Genomic DNA, 22,133 nt, shown 5'->3' with positions numbered 1-22,133 from the left:
TATATAATACTGAACCCAGTGTACTGTATGTAATACCGCACTATATATAGCGCTATACACAGTATGTACACAGTATAGCCCAGCGTGCCATTTATAATACTGCACCCAGTGTACTGTATGTAATACCGCACTATATATAGCGCTATACACAGTATGTACACAGTATAGCCCAGCGTGCTATATATAATACCGCACCCAGTGTACTGTATGTAATACCACACTATATATAGCGCTATGCACAGTATGTACACAGTATAGCCCAGCGTGCCATATTTAATACCACATCCAGTGTACTGTATGTAATACCACACTATATACTGTATAGCGCTATACCCAGTATAGCCCAGCGTGCCATATATAATACTGCATCCAGTGTACTGTATGTAATACCACACTATATATAGTGCTATACACAGTATGTACACAGTATAGCCCAGCGTGCCATATATAATACTGCACCCAGTGTACTGTATGTAATACCGCACTATATATAGCGCTATACACAGTATGTACACAGTATAGTCCAGCGTGCCATATATAATACCGCACCCAGTGTACTGTATGTAACACCGCACTATATATAGCGCTATACACAGTATGTACACAGTATTAACCAGTGTGCCATATATAATACCGCACCGTGTACTGTATGTAATACCGCACTTTATATAGCGCTATACACAGTATCTACACAGTATAGCCCAGCGTGCCATATATAATACCGCACCCAGTATACTGTATGTAATACCGCACTATATGTAGCGCTATACACAGTATGTACACAGTATAGCCCAGCTTGCCATATATAATGCCACATCCAGTGTACTGTATGTAATACTGCACTATATATAACGCTATACACAGTATGTACACAGTATAGCCCAGCGTGCTATATATAATACCGCACCCAGTGTACTGTATGTAACACCGCACTATATATAGCGCTATACACAGTATGTACACAGTATAAACCAGTGTGCCATATATAATACTGCACCCAGTGTACTGTATGTAATACCGCACTGTATATAGCGCTATACACAGTATGTACAAAGTATAGCTCAGCATGCTATATATAATACCGCACCCAGTGTACTGTATGTAATATGTATGTAATACCGCACTATATATAGCGCTATACACAGTATGTACACAGTATAGCCCAGCGTGCCATATATAATACCGCATCCAGTGTAATGTATGTAATACCACACTATATATAGCGCTATACACAGTATCTACACAGTATAGCCCAGTGTGCCGTATATAATATCGCACCCAGTGTACTGTATGTAATATGTATGTAATACCGCACTGTGACGGGAGTATTCTCCAGAGCAAGGAGGGACAACAGGCCTGGGAATAATCCAACAGATTTATTGACCAAAAAACAGGAACAACACGAAGGTAATTTGCAGAGTCCCAAAATAAGTCCACAGGAAACTGATTCGGGGGCACTTCCCGACAATCCTTGTGCCAGATCACAAAACCATAGTCCTTTAAGAGTCCCAGAAATCCACCACGATCACACAGAGGCCGAAGCTTCCTCAGACAGCCTCGTCCTACTCTTTTAGCATCCAACTCACATCTGATCTTAAAGCAAGAATGTATTGTCAGGGCTCCTGGGATCAGTCCATCTGAAGGGGGGTAGGGGTCACACCTACTATTCAATGGTTTGGTCCATCAGAAGATTCTAGAAATGTAAGGGCTCCACTTAGTCTACAGGATGTGTATTGTAGGTTATCTTCTGCTTAGGAAAACAATAGCCAAAGTTCCACTAGCTGTTGACACAAGCCTAAATTAGATTATGGTCCAGGTACATCACAAGACATTGCAAGTATTGGGGGAAGGAGACATGGTTAATTTACAGCAAATGAACCAGAGGAAAGTTAAATGACATATTATACAAAATACAGGACAGGGCAAGACTGCAAATCATGACAATCCCTTCCCCTCCCAATTTGTGTACGTACTAGGGACCTCTACAGGTCACTGGTTAAGTACACACAGGCATGGCTGACAGGACTCAGGGCTCCTCTTGCCTGGACAGTCCATCTGCATTTTGGTGTTGGCTGCCTCTTCTATACTGTATGGTAAAGTTATAGGGCTGCAGTGCCAGGCTCCATCGTAGTAAGCGTCCATTGTCCCCAGCGACTCTGTTCAGCCAGGTGAGGGGATTGTGATCAGTAACCACAGTGAATTCTCGTCCATACAGATACGGCCTTAGTTTCCTAAGGGCCCACACTACAGCCAGACATTCTTTTTCAACAGTTGCATAGGCCACTTCTCGGTCCAGCAGTTTCCGGCTGAGGTAGGCAATGGGGTGCTCGTCCCCAGCTGCATTCACCTGGCTGAGGACAGCTCCCAGTCCATAAGCAGAGGCGTCCGTCTGCACAATGAATCTCCTCTTGTAGTCTGGAGCAGCCAGAACAGGGTCACAGACCAGAGCGTCCTTCAGCTGGTTAAAAGCCTCATCACAGGCTGGAGTCCAGATCACCAGCCGGGGCATCGTTTTCTTGGTCAGGTCGGTAAGAGGCTTGGCCACAGTGCTGAAATGAGAAACAAATTTTCGGTAATAACTGGCAGTGCCCAAAAAAGCCATAACTTGTTTCTTAGTTTGGGGTACAGGCCAGTCTCTAATAGCCTGGATTTTGGCAGGTTCGGGACGGAGCTTCCCTCCTCCTACTCTATGCCCTAGGTACTGGACTTCACCCATCCCCAATTGGCATTTATCTGGTCGAATGGTTAGGCCTGCTGCAAGAAGCAGGTCAAGAATAACGGCTACTTGGTTCAGATGTTCCTCCCACGTCTGGCTGAAGATAGCGATATCATCCAAGTAGGCACAAGCAAAGTCACCACATCCCCGGAGGATCTGGTCCACCATTCTCTGGAAGGTGGCCGGGGCATTCTTCATTCCAAAGGGCATATTTAGGAATTCATACAGACCAAAGGGGGTTATAAAAGCGGACCGTTCTCTCCCCTCCTCCCTCAGAGGGATTTGCCAGTATCCCTTACTGAGATCAAAGATAGTGACATATCGGGATCCAGCCAGTCGGTCTAGAAGTTCGTCAATACGAGGCATTGGGTAAGGATCACTGACGGTATGGTCGTTTAGTCGTCGATAGTCCACACAAAATCGAGTACTCCCATCCTTCTTGGGTACTAACACCACAGGAGAGGCCCAAGGGCTATGGGAGGCCTGGATTACCCCAAGCTGTAGCATCTCCTCCAGTTCGTGCTGCATGGTGTTTCGAACTGATTCAGGTACCCGGTAAGGAGCCTGTTGTATGGGACGGATGCCCTGAGTGTCCACATGATGTTGGGTGACGGTGGTTCGACCTGGTTGGGATGAGAAAGCAGCACGTCTCTGTTGAAGCACTCCCAGCATCTGGTTTTTCTGTAAGGAATCCAGGTGATCTCCCAGAGGAACCTGTTCCACAGTGGATGGGGCTCTCGCTGCTTCCACAAGATCAGGTAGGGAGTCCTCATCCTCTTGACCGTCCTCTGAAGCTAGCCGACAGCTTGCTATCATTGGAAGGGTCCGGTCATGGTACTCCTTAATCATATTCACATGGACAGTCTTTTGTCTTAGCCCCTGATCATCTAAAGCAAGAAGGTAATTGGTGTCATTCAGTTTTCTGAGAACCCGGAAGGGACCCTCCCATGTTGTCTGCAGTTTATTCTGCCGATGGGGAACAATCATTAAGACCTGTTGTCCTTCTACAAACTCCCGGTAGCGTGCTTTACGGTCATACCATGTCTTCTGTCTGGTTTGAGCCATCCGCACATGACTCTGGGCAAAACTAGCAAGTTGGGCCAGGGTTTCTCGCAGCTTTAGGACATAAGGGACAACAGGGGCCCCTGTATCTTCAACTTGCCCCTCCCAGTATTCCTTGAGCAGGGTTAAGGGTCCTCGGACCTTTCTTCCAAAGAGTAGTTCAAAGGGGGAGAACCCAGTGGACTCCTGGGGAACTTCCCGATAGGCAAACAAGAGATGGGGTAGGTACTTCTCCCAGTTTGAATCTCTGTCAGTGAAGGCCCTCAGCATATTCTTCAGAGTGCCATTAAATCGTTCACAAAGTCCATTTGTTTGGGGATGATACGGGGTTGTGCGGATCGCTCGTACTCCACAGGTGCGCCACAGACACTGGACCAGCTCTGACATGAACTGGGAGCCTTGGTCCGACAAGATCTCACTGGGAAATCCTACTCTGGTGAAAATGGTAACCAGGGCCTCGGCCACCTTGGCTGCAGAAATACTTGACAAGGCCACCGCTTCTGGATATCGGGTGGCATAGTCCACAACAGTGAGAATGTACTGCTTTCCAGATTTACTTGGTTTAGCCAGAGGTCCAATGATATCAACAGCTACTCTTTGAAAGGGTTCTTCTATTATAGGGAGCGGTTGCAGGGGTGCCTTTGGGTGATCTCCGGGTCGCCCTCTACGCTGACATATGTCGCAAGTTCGGCAGAAATGCGCCACTGCTTGGGAAATCCCAGGCCAATAGAAAGATTGAGTCAATCGCCTCTCGGTGCGGGTTTTGCCTTGATGGCCAGCAGTAGGAATATCATGAGCAAGGTGTAATAGGGGAATTCTGTATTTCTGAGGAACAATCAGCTGTTTGCTATAAGTCCAGGGCTTATCTAGGGAGTCGGCATTGGTAACCCGATACAGAAGTCCATTTTCTCTGATAATTCTTTCTCCATTCTCCCCTAGCTGCCCTATTTCAGCTCGAGCTCTAAAACTAGCTAGGGTGGGGTCAGTCTCCACTTCTTGTCTAAACTGAACTTTATCCCAGGTAACATTCATATTATCCCCACAAGAAGAATCACTCACCGGCTGTGACGGCAGTTCTGGTGGCCTCATTTCCATGGATGGGTTGTACACGTCCACATTTGCTGCTCTCTTGGCTTGACTTCGGGTTACCGCACCGACAAAGTGGCAATGAAGATTCCCCACATCATTTCCTAGAAGAACGTCTGCAGGGAGGCCGCTCATCACACCGACCATGCATTGTTTGGCCCCAAAGCCATAATCCAGGGTCACACTCGCTCTTGGAATATATCTCTGGGTACCTCCAGCCAATTCAATGGCAATTCCTGGTCCCTTTTGAATTGCTTCTGGTTGAATTACTCGGGGATCGGCTATGGTGAGAAAAGCCCCAGTGTCACGGAAGCCAACAACTTTTTGACCATCCAGCACGACCTCCTGTAGATGTTTGTGCTGAAGATCAGAGGAACAGGTGGCTGGGGCTCGCACCCCATAGACTCCTGGTAGGGAAGCCAGGATATCAGAGTCACTTGGCAAGTCATCAGGCACTGAATCCATCTCTTCTCCAGGTGAGGGGGTCTGTAGATAATGAACAGGCAAAGGCGGTCTGTAGGTGTTCTGCCTCCGTACACCTGGACATTGGAATTGCATATGCCCGGGCTGCCCACATCCATAGCATCTGCGCTCTGGGATTCTTCCTCCACGTCGTAGTCCCAAAGGTGGAGCAGGAGTAATGCGAGGCACAGTCACACGAAGGTCACCATGAGTTGATGGTCTAGTGGGATGGTGAATATTGGAGGCAGAAGGACCAGGGGCCGCCAGCGTTGGGGGGCTGGTAGTGTTTTTCTCCCTGAGTAGTAATTTTTTCCACTGAGGCTTGATGGTGAGAGCCTCATCAGCTAGAGCTGCAGCTTCCTCCACTGTTGCTGGTCTCCTTTCACGCACCCATTCCCGGATCTCAGCGGGGCACTTAAAATAAAACTGCTCTTTTAGGATGACCTGCAGGAACGTTTCCCAGGTTATTGCCTCCTCTGCCTCCAGCCAGCGATGACATATATGTTTGAGTTTGTGAGCATACATCTTGAAGGACACTTCCTCATCACAGGCTAAAGTACGAACTGAGTCCTGTAAGTGTCTGGGGTTACAGCATAATGTTCTAGAATAGTCTGTTTAATCTCCGCATACTCACAGTTCAACCGAGGGTCCATAGCTCTATAGGCTGCGGCAGCTCCACCCTCTAAGAGCCCCACAAGATGTCGGACGCGCTCCCTTTCCGGGACTTCCATTAATCGACACTGATGCTCAAAGTCCAGGAAGAAGCCCTCAATGTCACCGGAAGCCTCATTAAACGGCTTGAAGTCTTTGCGGGACACTCTGGGGAGTTCCCTCATGGGGGATGCTGTGGGTACAGTCTGTCTGGAGCTTCTCGCTGCCTCCAAAGTGATCTCCCTCTCCAGCATTGCCCTCTCCTCCATCCTGCGCTGCCTCTCCTTGGCTGTGCGCATGACCTCCCTCTTATCTTCTATGGTAGCCTCTTCTCCCAGCAAGGCCATCTCCTCCTCGTACCACACAACCCACTGACTTTTTTGGGTATTTACCTCCGACTGCCGCCTTTCCTCTCTTTGCTGTGAGGATCCTTCCTCAGCATCATCTTGCAGGTGAACTGCTTCCAAAGCCTCAATCAGCTGCTCCTTGGAGAGTCCCTTGTAGCTGACTCCCAGTTCACGGGCCTTTGTTTGTAGGTTCACCGCAGTCCAGTTCTTGTACTCTGCGGTGCTGGTTCCAGATGTTGATGGGCCGTTGTCCTCCATTCCTTCTGCTCTGATCCCACTGCTGCCACCAGTTTGTGACGGGAGTATTCTCCAGAGCAAGGAGGGACAACAGGCCTGGGAATAATCCAACAGATTTATTGACCAAAAAACAGGAACAACACGAAGGTAATTTGCAGAGTCCCAAAATAAGTCCACAGGAAACTGATTCGGGGGCACTTCCCGACAATCCTTGTGCCAGATCACAAAACCATAGTCCTTTAAGAGTCCCAGAAATCCACCACGATCACACAGAGGCCGAAGCTTCCTCAGACAGCCTCGTCCTACTCTTTTAGCATCCAACTCACATCTGATCTTAAAGCAAGAATGTATTGTCAGGGCTCCTGGGATCAGTCCATCTGAAGGGGGGTAGGGGTCACACCTACTATTCAATGGTTTGGTCCATCAGAAGATTCTAGAAATGTAAGGGCTCCACTTAGTCTACAGGATGTGTATTGTAGGTTATCTTCTGCTTAGGAAAACAATAGCCAAAGTTCCACTAGCTGTTGACACAAGCCTAAATTAGATTATGGTCCAGGTACATCACAAGACATTGCAAGTATTGGGGGAAGGAGACATGGTTAATTTACAGCAAATGAACCAGAGGAAAGTTAAATGACATATTATACAAAATACAGGACAGGGCAAGACTGCAAATCATGACACGCACTATATAGCGCTATACACAGTATGTACACAGTATAGCCCAGCATGCTATATATAATACCGCACCCAGTGTACTGTATGTAATATGTATGTAATACCGCACTATATATAGCGCTATACACAGTATGTACACAGTATAGCCCAGCGTGCCATATATAATATCGCACCCAGTGTACTGTATGTAATACCGCACTATATATAGCGCTATACACAGTATCTACACAGTATAGCCCAGCGTGCCATATATAATACCGCACCCAGTGTACTGTATGTAATACCGCACTATATATAGCGCTATACACAGTATGTACACAGTATAGTCCAGCGTGCCATATATAATACCGCACCCAGTGTACTGTATGTAACACCGCACTATATATAGCGCTATACACAGTATGTACACAGTATTAACCAGTGTGCCATATATAATACCGCATCCAGTGTACTGTTGGGAATACCGCACTACATATAGCGCTATGCACAGTATACACACAGTATAGCCCAGCTTGCCATATATAATACCGCACCCAGTGTACTGTATGTAATACCGCACTATATATAGCGCTATACACAGTATGTACACAGTATAGCCCAGCGTGCCATATATAATACTGCACCCAGTGTACTGTATGTAATACCGCACGATATATAGCACTATACACAGTATGTACACAGTATCGCCCAGTGTGCCATATATAATACTGCACCCAGTGTACTGTATGTAATACCGCACTATATATAGCGCTATACACAGTATGTACACAGTAAAGCCCAGCGTGCCATATATAATACTGCACCCAGTGTACTGTATGTAATACCGCACTATATATAGCGCTATACACAGTATGTACACAGTATAGCCCAGCGTGCCATATATAATACTGCACCCAGTGTACTGTATGTAATACTGCACTATAGATAGCGCTATACACAGTATATACACAGTATCGCCCAGTGTGCCATATATAATACTGCACCCAGTGTACTGTATGTAATACCGCACTATATATAGCGCTATACACAGTATGTACACAGTATAGCCCAGCGTGCCATATATAATACCGCATCCAGTGTACTGTATGTAATACTGCACTATATATAGCGCTATACACAATATATACACAGCACAGTATAGCCCAGCGTGCTATATATAATACCGCACCCGGTGTACTGTATGTAATGCCGCACTATATATAGCGCTATGCACAGTATGTACACAGTATAGCCCAGCGTGCCATATTTAATACCACATCCAGTGTACTGTATGTAATACCACACTATATACTGTATAGCGCTATACCCAGTATAGCCCAGCGTGCCATATATAATACTGCATCCAGTGTACTGTATGTAATACCACACTATATATAGCGCTATACACAGTATGTACACAGTATAGTCCAGCGTGCCATATATAATACCGCACCCAGTGTACTGTATGTAACACCGCACTATATATAGCGCTATACACAGTATGTACACAGTATTAACCAGTGTGCCATATATAATACCGCACCGTGTACTGTATGTAATACCGCACTTTATATAGCGCTATACACAGTATCTACACAGTATAGCCCAGCGTGCCATATATAATACCGCACCCAGTGTACTGTATGTAATACCGCACTATATATATAGCGCTATACACAGTATGTACACAGTATAGCCCAGCGTGCCATATATAATACTGCACCCAGTGTACTGTATGTAATACCGCACTATATATAGCGCTATACACAGTATGTACACAGTATAGTCCAGCGTGCCATATATAATACCGCACCCAGTGTACTGTATGTAACACCGCACTATATATAGCGCTATACACAGTATGTACACAGTATTAACCAGTGTGCCATATATAATACCGCACCGTGTACTGTATGTAATACCGCACTTTATATAGCGCTATACACAGTATCTACACAGTATAGCCCAGCGTGCCATATATAATACCGCACCCAGTGTACTGTATGTAATACCGCACTATATATATAGCGCTATACACAGTATGTACACAGTATAGCCCAGCTTGCCATATATAATGCCACATCCAGTGTACTGTATGTAATACTGCACTATATATAACACTATACACAGTATGTACACAGTATAGCCCAGCGTGCCATATATAATACTGCATCCAGTGTACTGTATGTAATACCACACTATATATAGTGCTATACACAGTATGTACACAGTATAGCCCAGCATGCCATATATAATACTGCACCCAGTGTACTGTATGTAATACCGCACTATATATAGCGCTATACACAGTATGTACACAGTATAGTCCAGCGTGCCATATATAATACCGCACCCAGTGTACTGTATGTAACACCGCACTATATATAGCGCTATACACAGTATGTACACAGTATTAACCAGTGTGCCATATATAATACCGCACCGTGTACTGTATGTAATACCGCACTTTATATAGCGCTATACACAGTATCTACACAGTATAGCCCAGCGTGCCATATATAATACCGCACCCAGTGTACTGTATGTAATACCGCACTATATATAGCGCTATACACAGTATGTACACAGTATAGCCCAGCTTGCCATATATAATGCCACATCCAGTGTACTGTATGTAATACTGCACTATATATAACACTATACACAGTATGTACACAGTATAGCCCAGCGTGCCATATATAATACCGCACCCAGTGTACTGTATGTAACACCGCACTATATATAGCGCTATACACAGTATGTACACAGTATAGACCAGTGTGCCATATATAATACTGCACCCAGTGTACTGTATGTAATACCGCACTGTATATAGCGCTATACACAGTATGTACAAAGTATAGCTCAGCATGCTATATATAATACCGCACCCAGTGTACTGTATGTAATATGTATGTAATACCGCACTATATATAGCGCTATACACAGTATATACACAGTATAGCCCAGCGTGCCATATATAATACCGCATCCAGTGTAATGTATGTAATACCACACTATATATAGCGCTATACACAGTATCTACACAGTATAGCCCAGTGTGCCGTATATAATATCGCACCCAGTGTACTGTATGTAATATGTATGTAATACCACACTATATATAGCGCTATACACAGTATGTACACAGTATAGCCCAGCATGCTATATATAATACCGCACCCAGTGTACTGTATGTAATATGTATGTAATACCGCACTATATATAGCGCTATACACAGTATGTACACAGTATAGCCCAGCGTGCCATATATAATATCGCACCCAGTGTACTGTATGTAATACCGCACTATATATAGCGCTATACACAGTATCTACACAGTATAGCCCAGCGTGCCATATATAATACCGCACCCAGTGTACTGTATGTAATACCGCACTATATATAGCGCTATACACAGTATGTACACAGTATAGTCCAGCGTGCCATATATAATACTGCACCCAGTGTACTGTATGTAACACCGCACTATATATAGCGCTATACACAGTATGTACACAGTATTAACCAGTGTGCCATATATAATACCGCATCCAGTGTACTGTTGGGAATACCGCACTACATATAGCGCTATGCACAGTATACACACAGTATAGCCCAGCTTGCCATATATAATACCGCACCCAGTGTACTGTATGTAATACCGCACTATATATAGCGCTATACACAGTATGTACACAGTATAGCCCAGCGTGCCATATATAATACTGCACCCAGTGTACTGTATGTAATACCGCACGATATATAGCGCTATACACAGTATGTACACAGTATCGCCCAGTGTGCCATATATAATACTGCACCCAGTGTACTGAATGTAATACCGCACTATAGCGCTATACACAGTATGTACACAGTAAAGCCCAGCGTGCCATATATAATACTGCACCCAGTGTACTGTATGTAATACCGCACTATATATAGCGCTATACACAGTATGTACACAGTATAGCCCAGCGTGCCATATATAACACTGCACCCAGTGTACTGTATGTAATACTGCACTATATATAGCGCTATACACAGTATATACACAGTATCGCCCAGTGTGCCATATATAATACTGCACCCAGTGTACTGTATGTAATACCGCACTATATATAGCACTATACACAGTATGTACACAGTATAGCCCAGCGTGCCATATATAATACTGCACCCAGTGTACTGTATGTAATACCGCACTATATATTGCGCTATACACAGTATATACACAGTATCGCCCAGTGTGCCATATATAATACTGCACCCAGTGTACTGTATGTAATACTGCACTATATATAGCGCTATACACAGTATATACACAGTATCGCCCAGCGTGCCATATATAATACTGCACCCAGTGTACTGTATGTAATACTGCACTATATATAGCGCTATACACAGTATATATATGGCACACTGGGCGATACTGTGTATATACTGTGTATAGCGCTATATATAGTGCAGTATTACATACAGTACACTGGGTGCAGTATTATATATGGCACACTGGGCGATACTGTGTATAATACTGCACCCAGTGTACTGTATGTAATACCGCACTATATATATAGCACTATACACAGTATGTACACAGTATAGCCCAGCGTGCCATATATAATACTGCACCCAGTGTACTGTATGTAATACCGCACTATATATAGCGCTATACACAGTATGTACACAGTATAGCCCAGCGTGCCATATATAATACTGCACCCAGTGTACTGTATGTAATACCGCACTATATATATAGCGCTATACACAGTATGTACACAGTATAGCCCAGCGTGCCATATATAACACTGCACCCAGTGTACTGTATGTAATACTGCACTATATATAGCGCTATACACAGTATATACACAGTATCGCCCAGTGTGCCATATATAATACTGCACCCAGTGTACTGTATGTAATACCGCACTATATATAGCACTATACACAGTATGTACACAGTATAGCCCAGCGTGCCATATATAATACTGCACCCAGTGTACTGTATGTAATACCGCACTATATATAGCGCTATACACAGTATATACACAGTATCGCCCAGTGTGCCATATATAATACTGCACCCAGTGTACTGTATGTAATACTGCACTATATATAGCGCTATACACAGTATATACACAGTATCGCCCAGCGTGCCATATATAATACTGCACCCAGTGTACTGTATGTAATACTGCACTATATATAGCGCTATACACAGTATATATATGGCACACTGGGCGATACTGTGTATATACTGTGTATAGCGCTATATATAGTGCAGTATTACATACAGTACACTGGGTGCAGTATTATATATGGCACACTGGGCGATACTGTGTATAATACTGCACCCAGTGTACTGTATGTAATACCGCACTATATATATAGCACTATACACAGTATGTACACAGTATAGCCCAGCGTGCCATATATAATACTGCACCCAGTGTACTGTATGTAATACCGCACTATATATAGCGCTATACACAGTATATACACAGTATCGCCCAGTGTGCCATATATAATACTGCACCCAGTGTACTGTATGTAATACTGCACTATATATAGCGCTATACACAGTATATACACAGTATCGCCCAGCGTGCCATATATAATACTGCACCCAGTGTACTGTATGTAATACTGTACTATATATAGCGCTATACACAGTATATATATGGCACACTGGGCGATACTGTGTATATACTGTGTATAGCGCTATATATAGTGCAGTATTACATACAGTACACTGGGTGCAGTATTATATATGGCACACTGGGCGATACTGTGTATAATACTGCACCCAGTGTACTGTATGTAATACCGCACTATATATAGCGCTATACACAGTATGTACACAGTATAGCCCAGCGTGCCATATATAATACTGCACCCAGTGTACTGTATGTAATACCGCACTATATATAGCGCTATGCACAGTATATACACAGTATCGCCCAGTGTGCCGTATATAACATCATACTCCTTGTTCTTTTCCTTTACCAGAAATCCCTATTCCACCGCTCTCAGACGCTGACGTACCGTAATGGCTACAGTCGCCCCGTGCTTCCCACTGTAGGGATCGGTAGGGTGCCGGTCACAGTGAACCAGCTGTCACAGGCGGAACTAGATGAGCTTGCCAACAAGAGACCCACCCTGACCTATGGGCGAGTGACGCAGGCGCCGCCGTCCAGCTTCACCCCGGTGTATGTGGCGTTCGACAAGAAGGTAAATCAGGATGAGATAAATCCGCCCGGCGTCCCTGTCACTGACACCTGCGTTCCTTTAGGTTCTGCGATTTGAGGGTTACTTCAGAGAAGCGGTGCCAATCTCCCAAGACGAAGTGTCCCGGGTGCGGAGAGTGAGTGTCTACTACTACCTGGAGGACGACACCATCTCCGTGGTGGAGCCCCCGGTGGAGAACTCCGGAATACCTCAGGGCACACTAATGAAGCGACAGAGACACCCGAAAAACGATCACGGGGATCACTACCACTGGAAGGATCTCAACGTGGGCATCAACCTCACCCTGTACGGCCGGACTCTGCGCCTCATCAGCTGCGACACCTTCACACAGGTGAGGAGCGACAAGAGGCGAAACGCTGGGAAACGAGGCGCACAAAGTGTCTCTGTAACTTTTTCCATATGTATCCGGTTCTGTAAAGCGTTGTCTTCTTACACAGGACTTCCTAGAGAGCGAGGGCATCGATCTCAACCCACCAGAGCAAATCCCTACTGATCCCTACACAGAGCTCCGCAGGGATCCGGATCGCACCTTCACCACGCCGTCGGAGTTCGATAAACTAAAGCAATTCCTAACTATGGACCGCAAGGTATCAGTCCTCATAAATACAGGAACAGTCCTTAAATTCAGTGTAAACCTAAAAGTGACCAACACGGTCCTGAACTTATAAGCCATCACTGCCTGTAGCCACCACTAGGGGGAGCTCAGGAGCTTATTGCAGACCCCTCCCACCATGGCCAGATTTTTTTGGCCTGTTTTTTTTCCTCCCCTTCTTCCAAGATTCATAACTTTTTTTTTTTCTACATCAACATAGCCGAGTGAGGTCTTGTTTTTTTCGGGACGAATTGAGGATTTGAATTACACCATCCATTTTACCATGTAATGCATTGAAAAAATGGGGTAAAAATACACAAATTCCATCATTTATTGAGTTCTGTAAAAGTTTTTGGTTTGCGTCAACATTTTCTAAGACTTGTAATTTTTTTTTTATTATTCCGTCGTAAAATAATGATTTTCATAGTTCGGACTTCTGGGAACCCGACCACAATTTAAAAAAAAAAAAAAAAAAAAAATATAATATATATATATATATTTATAATGTTATTTATTTTTTTCTTTTAAGACTCGTAAAGTTTTTTATTATCTTGTTGTTAAATAATGATGTATGTTCGTAGATCGGACTTCTGTGAAACAGACGAAACAAAATGTTTTGAAAATAAAAAATCTATATAGAATTTTATTTTTTATTTTTTTTTGTTTCATTTTTATTTTTTTTATATTGTGGAAAAGGGAAATAATTTCAACTCCCATTAATGTCTCTGGGGGTTACGGAAAAGGCTCAGCCGCCCTCCGATGTAGAGCCGTCCACCGCATAAGAAAGCCAGGAGTCCGGTGGGGACACCAGCAGCAGTGCGGAGCAGTGAATATGTTTTTGTGGGGGGTTTTTTTGCATTTTTTCACCACCGTAGGACCATTTTTGCAATTTTTTTAAGCTTTCAACAACCCCTGCTGACTGGATGCAATTGTAACAACCCATCAGCTGTGATACGTTTATCTCCGTACAATGCTTCCTTCCCAGGTCCTCCGCTTTTTCTCTCTGTGGGACGACTCTGGCAGCATGTTTGGAGAGACGCGGCCGGTCATCATACACTATTATCTCATGGATGACACCGTGGAGGTCCGGGAGGTCCACAAAAGAAACGACGGGAGGGATCCCTTCCCCGTTTTAATGAAGCGACAGCACCTTCCGAAATCTGTGAAGGATCTCAGAGGTGAGAGCCCATCTGGGTGCTAAGTTCTCACTCACACCGGAAGCTTCTAGGAGGTCTGGAGACGTCCTGGACTCCCGGAAGAGTTGGCAAAGTTCCGGGGCGCTGCACAAACATCCGGCATGGATTTTTGCCTTTCATGTTTCATCCTTTTTATTCCCCACAGATACTTTCCCAAAATGTGTCCTGGAAATCTCGGACACGGAGGTGACGGAGTGGTATACCCCCCGGGATTTCATGGTGGGCCATCACGTCACCATCATGGGGCGGAAGTTCTTCTTGTACGACTGCGACGCCTACACCCGAGACTTCTACCAGCAGAACCTGGGAATCCCAGACATGGCACCTGTCGATGTGAAGAAGCCGTGGGAGGAAGAAGCAAAACAGGTAGACTTATGGCGAGACCCCCAAGACGGTGTCGTGAGGGGGGATACAAGTAATGACTTGTCTCTATCTCCCCAGGTGATCCCCCCTTACAATGGCTATGGTCTGCTGGAAGACTCTCTCCAGAACTGTCTCACTCTGGTGCCCAAACCGCCCAAGAAGGACGTGATTAAGATGCTGGAGAACGACCACAACGTCCTGAGATACGCCGCCACTCTGGTACGATGCCGCATCCTGTACTTTCCATGGGGTGACGGGCGACCCGGACCACCCACCTAATGCCCCTCTACCCCCCCGGTTTGTGCCTCCCTAGGACTCGATGAATCCTGAACACAGCGGGCGACGCTTCATCCTGTCCTACTTCCTCTCCGACGACACCGTCAGTATTTTTGAGCCCCAGATCCGCAACTCGGGAATCATCGGAGGGAAATTCTTAGAAAAGAGCAGAATTCCCAAACCGGGCTCCTCCATGAACGACCCCATCTACTACGGCCCCACCGACTTCACCATTGGCGCCGTCATTGAAGGTGAGGTGGTCTGACCCCGAGACCTTCACTAATCAGAGGCTGCCACTACGTGGCGTTGTATATTCAACTGGTTTAACCCCTTAATGACCAGGGGTATTTTTGGTTTTTCATTTTTCCCTCCCCTGCTTTCCAGAACCATAACTTTTTTATTTTCCGTTTATATGGCCATGTGAGGGCTTATTTTTTGCGGGACGATTTGTACTTTTAAATGACACCATTGGTTTTACCACGTCGTGTACTCGAAAACGGGAAAAAAATTCCAAGTGCGGTGAAATTGCAAAAAAAAGTGCAATCCCACACTTGTTTTTTGTTTGGCTTTTTTGCTAGGTTCACTAGATGCTAAAACTGACCTGCCATTATGATTCTCCAGGTCATTACGAGTTCACAGACACCAAACATGTCTATGTCCTCTTTTATCTAAGTGGTGAAAAAAAATTCCAAAGTTTGCTAAAAAAAAAATAAAAAATTGCGCAATTTTCCGAGACCCATAGCGTCTCCATTTTTCATGATCTGGGGTCGGGTGAGGGCTTATTTTTTCCGTGCCAGGCTGACGTTTTTAATGACACCACTTTTGTGCAGATACGTTCTTTTGATCGCCCGTTATTGCAGTTTAATGCAATGTCTTGGCGACCAAAAAAACGTAATTCTGGCGTTTTGAATTTTTTTCTCGCTACGCCATTTAGCGATCGGGCTAATGCTTTTTTTATTGATAGTTCGGGCGATTCTGAACGCGGCGATACCTAATATGTGTATGTGGGATTTTTTTTTTTACTGTTTTATTTTGATTGGGGCGAAAGGGGGGTGATTTGAACTTTTAGTTTTTTTTAAATTTTTTTTTATTTTTAAACATTTTAAGTTTTGGCATGCTTCAATAGCCTCCATAGGAGGCTAGAAGCTTGCGCAACCCGATCGGCTCTGCTACATATAGGCGATGAGCAGATTGCCCATATGTAGCAGATTTACTGCTGTGCTTTCAGCGTCGACCACCGGGTGGCGCTGAAAGCTATATGCCTGGAACAACCATGACCTCTGGTTGTCCAGGCAACGTGACGCCGACCCCCGATCACGTGACGGGGGTCGGCGATGAGGTCATTTCCGGCCCGGCTGCCGGAAATGCTATTTAAATGCCCGCTGTCAGCTTTGACAGCAGGATTTAACTAGTTAATAGGCTTGGGCGGACGGCGATTCCGCTCGCGTCTATTGCGGGCACATGTCAGTTGTTCATAACAGCTGACATGTCCCGGCTTTGATGCGGGCTCAGCGCCGGAACCCTCATCAAAGCAGGGGAGAAGTCTGATGACGGACTGTGTCCGTCATTGGACATTAAGGGGTTAAATAGGAGATGTGTATACACAGCGCCGCCCTAGTGGTGGCAACTGGAAAAAATATACAACGTTAACACGGCGCCATTCCTCTAGTTTTCAGCCACCGGTTCATCATCACTGACGCAGACCTGTACGTCCTCAACTACATGAAAGCTCACCAGCGTCAGTTTGCCTGCGAGGTGGTAAAGTCATTGGAGAAACACCTGCAGCCACAAGAGGGCGACAGAGAGCCGGGGTAAGAGGACGGCGAATCAGAGAGCAGATCTGAGCACACGTTGAACATCACAGTGACACGCCGGTAATCCCGGGACAGAATATCCAATATTCTGGATTATCGGACAGTCAAGAGGCCAGTAGGGAAAACTCACCCGGATTTCCACGAAGAATCTCCCAGTTTCCACTACTGTTTTATAATGCAGCTCTAGGACAGATGCCAGATTATCAGAATTTTCCACGTAAACGGGTTATCATATTTTCTGAATTGTCAGATTGAGCATTATCCGGCTTTATGGGTTATAAGGTGTCGGATTATCAGACATTCCGAGCGTCATGTGCTGGATTATCGGACATTATTGGTCCCGTGTGCTGGATTATCAGATTTTCTGGGTGACAGGTGGTGGATTATCAGACATTATTGGTCTTGGTTTCTGTAGTATCAGATTTTATGGATTAGGAAATTTTCTGGGTACTGGGTGTCAATTTATAAAGCTCTCTGGATTATCAGGGTCCGGATTATCAGATTTTTAGGCTATTAGGTGCCAGATTATCAGATTTTCTGAGTTATCAGGTTCTGGATGTTCAGTTTTTCGGAGTCTCTGTTGCCGATTAGAAGATTTTCTCTGTTTTGGGGGCCAGATTATCAGATTTGCTAGGATACTGGATGCCAGATTATCAGACTTTCTGGATTATCAAGTCACTGATTATCAGACCTTTCAGGGTATCGGCTGGTTGGCTGTTGTTTTCTGGCTGCTCATCACCTCCCCCTAGTGGATGGATGTAGGACTACATCTCTATACAACACTACACCCAGAACAGAAAATAATAATGTCCAAAAACCAGAATATGGCTCCCATGGAAAGCTAGGGGGGCCCCAATGCACCTTCTGAAGCCATCAGAAAAAATATATATGTTCTACTGCACTCATAGAAACATTGCTCTAATGAATTACATAAATATATATTTATTAATAATTTTTATATTAATAAGAGAGAGAAAAATAAAAATTCCTTATTGTTTCTATATATATATACATATACTAGCTGAAGAGCCTGGCGCTGCCCGGGCATAGTAACTAACTGTGGTTAGTTATAGCAAATTATAATTATCCTCCATCCCATAGTCCCGTGCCCATATACCCATCATACATATCCTCCATCCCATAGTCGAGTGCCCATATACCCATCACACATCCTCCATCCCATAGTCCCGTGCCCATATACCCATCATACATCCTCCATCCCATAGGCCCGTACTTATATACCCATCATACATATCCTCCATCCCATAGTCGAGTGCCCATATACCCATCACACATCCTCCATCCCATAGTCCCATGCCCATACACCCATCATACATCCTCCATCCCATAGTCCCGTGCCCATATACCCATCATACATCCTCCATCCCATAGTCCCGTGCCCATATACCCATCATACATCCTCCATCCCATAGTGCCGTGCCCATATACCCATCATACATCCTCCATCCCATAGTCCCATGCCCATATACCCATCATACATCCTCCATCCCATAGTCCCATGCCCATATACCCATCATACATCCTCCATCCCATAGTCCCGTGCCCATATACCCATCATACATATCCTCCATCCCATAGTCCCATGCCCATATACCATCATACATCCTCCATCCCATAGTCCCATGCCCATATACCCATCATACATCCTCCATCCCATAGTCCCATGCCCATATACCCATCATACATCCTCCATCCCATAGTCCCGTGCCCATATACCCATCATACATATCTTCCATCCCATAGTCCCGTGCCCATATACCCATCATACATCCTCCATCCCATAGTCCCGTGCCCATATACCCATCATACATCCTCCATCCCATAGTCCCATGCCCATATACCCATCATACATCCTCCATCCCATAGTCCCGTGCCCATATACCCATCATACATCCTCCATCCCATAGTCCCATGCCCATATACCCATCATACATCCTCCATCCCATAGTCCCATGCCCATATACCCATCATACATCCTCCATCCCATAGTCCCATGCCCATATACCCATCATACATATCCTCCATCCCATAGTCCTATGCCCATATATCCATCACACATCCTCCATCCCATAGTCCCGTGCCCATATACCCGTCATACATATCCTCCATCCCATAGTCCCGTGCCCATATACCCGTCACACATCTCCATCCCATAGTCCCATGCCCATATACCCATCATACATATCTGCCATCCCATAGTCCAGTGCCCATATACCCGTCATACATCCTCCATCCCATAGTCCAGTGCCCATATACCCATCACACATCCTCCATCCCATAGTCCAGTGCCCATATACCCATCATACATATCCGCCATCCCATAGTCCCGTGCCCATATACCCATCATACATCCTCCATCCCATAGTCCAGTGCCCATATACCCATCATACATATCCTCCATCCCATAGTCCCATGCCCATATACCCATCATACATCCTCCATCCCATAGTCCCGTGCCCATATACCCATCATACATCCTCCATCCCATAGTCCCGTGCCCATATACCCATCATACATCCTCCATCCCATAGTCCCATGCCCATATACCCATCACACATCCTCCATCCCATAGTCCAGTGCCCATATACCCATCATACATATCCGCCATCCCATAGTCCCATGCCCATATACCCATCACACATCCTCCATCCCATAGTCCCGTGCCCATATACCCGTCATACATATCCTCCATCCCATAATCCCGTGCCCATATACCCATCACACATCTCCATCCCATAGTCCCATGCCCATATACCCATCATACATATCCTCCATCCCATAGTCCCGTGCCCATATACCCATCATACATATCCTCCATCTCATAGTCCAATGCCCATATACCCATCATACATATCTGCCATCCCATAGTCCAGTGCCCATATACCTGTCATACATCCTCCATCCCATAGTCCCGTGCCCATATACCCATCACACATCTCCATCCCATAGTCCCGTGCCCATATACCCATCATACATATCCTCCATCCCATAGTCCCGTGCCCATATACCCATCATACATATCCTCCATCTCATAGTCCAATGCCCATATACCCATCATACATATCTGCCATCCCATAGTCCAGTGCCCATATACCCGTCATACATCCTCCATCCCATAGTCGAGTGCCCATATACCCATCATACATATCCGCCATCTCATAGTCCAATGCCCATATACCCATCACACATCCTCCATCCCATAGTCAACCATTATGACATCATAATGAGGGGCCGGGCTTGATACGCACACTTTTTCCCCATTATGTGGATAGGGGCAAAATTGTTTGGTGAATTGGAACGCGCGGGGTTAAAATTTCGCCTCACAACATAGCTTAGGACGCTCTCGGGGTCCAGACGTGACTGTGCCAAATTTTGTGGCTGTAGCTGCAACGGTGCGGATGCCTATCCCGGACACACACATACACACACATACACACACATAGAGCTTTATATTCTGTATATATACACACACACACATATACAGTTGCTTCTCACAAAATGAGAATATCATCAAAAAGTGAATTTATTTCAGTTCTTCAATACAGAAAGTGACTCTCCTATTTTTTATAGAGTCATTACACACAGAGGGATCTATGTCACATGTTTATTTCTGTTAATGTTGATGATTATGACTTACAGCCAATGAAAACCCAAAAGTCATTATCTCAGTAAATTAGAATACTTAACAAAAACACCTGTAAAGGCTCCTAAGTGTTTATAAAGGTCCCTTAGTCTGTTTCAGTAGCTCCCGAATCATGGGGAAGACTGCTGACCTGACAGATGTCCAGAAGGCAGTCACTGACACACTCCACAATCATGGGGAAGACTGCTGACTTGACAGATGTCCAGAAGGCAGTCATTGACACACTCCACAAGGAGGTAAAGCCACAAAGGTCATTGCTAAAGAAGCCGGCTGTTCACAGAGTGCTGTATCCAAGCATATTAATGGAAAGTGGAGTGGAAGGAAAAAGTGTGGTAGAAAAAGGTGCACAAGCAACCGGGATAACCACAGCCTGGAAAGGATTGTTAAGAAAAGGCCATTCACAAATTTGGAAAATAAATTAACTTTTTGATGATATTCTACTTTTGTGAGACGCACCTGTGTATATATATATATACCTGGAGTTTGAGGGTTCTGCTCAGGATCTTAGTTGTCCCCAGCACTGCGCTTTTCTGGACAGAGAGCTCAGATGCTGGGATCTGTTGTAGCCATTCTTCCATCTTAGGGGTCACTGCTCCAAGTGCTCCTATCACCACTGGAATCACTGTTGCCTTCACCTTCCACATCTTCTCCAGTTCTCCTTTGAGGCCCTGGTATTTCTCCAGCTTCTCATATTCCTTCTTTCTGGTGTTGCTGTCACTTGGACCTGCCGCATCTATTATCATTGCTGTGTTCTTGTGTCT

At 45.2% G+C, this 22,133-nt stretch overlaps 1 protein-coding gene across 1 annotated transcript in view; it reads left to right on the top strand.

Annotated features, from left to right (window-relative positions):
• Nucleotides 1-22,133, top strand: part of EFHC1 (EF-hand domain containing 1) — a 57,547-nt gene that overhangs the window by 25,293 nt on the left and 10,121 nt on the right. Inside the window, exons 2-9 of the mRNA XM_073586407.1 lie at nucleotides 13,228-13,449; nucleotides 13,511-13,798; nucleotides 13,905-14,054; nucleotides 15,045-15,237; nucleotides 15,401-15,621; nucleotides 15,697-15,837; nucleotides 15,932-16,145; nucleotides 17,564-17,705. Of these exons, the coding sequence (XP_073442508.1) occupies nucleotides 13,228-13,449; nucleotides 13,511-13,798; nucleotides 13,905-14,054; nucleotides 15,045-15,237; nucleotides 15,401-15,621; nucleotides 15,697-15,837; nucleotides 15,932-16,145; nucleotides 17,564-17,705 (1,571 nt within the window). The remainder of the gene's footprint in view (nucleotides 1-13,227; nucleotides 13,450-13,510; nucleotides 13,799-13,904; nucleotides 14,055-15,044; nucleotides 15,238-15,400; nucleotides 15,622-15,696; nucleotides 15,838-15,931; nucleotides 16,146-17,563; nucleotides 17,706-22,133) is intronic.

Source organism: Dendrobates tinctorius, unplaced genomic scaffold (assembly GCF_039654945.1).
Source record: "Dendrobates tinctorius isolate UK_male_01 unplaced genomic scaffold, ASM3965494v1 ptg000093l, whole genome shotgun sequence".
Lineage (NCBI taxonomy): Eukaryota > Metazoa > Chordata > Amphibia > Anura > Dendrobatidae > Dendrobates > Dendrobates tinctorius.
This window is presented reverse-complemented; position numbering and strand designations above follow the sequence as displayed.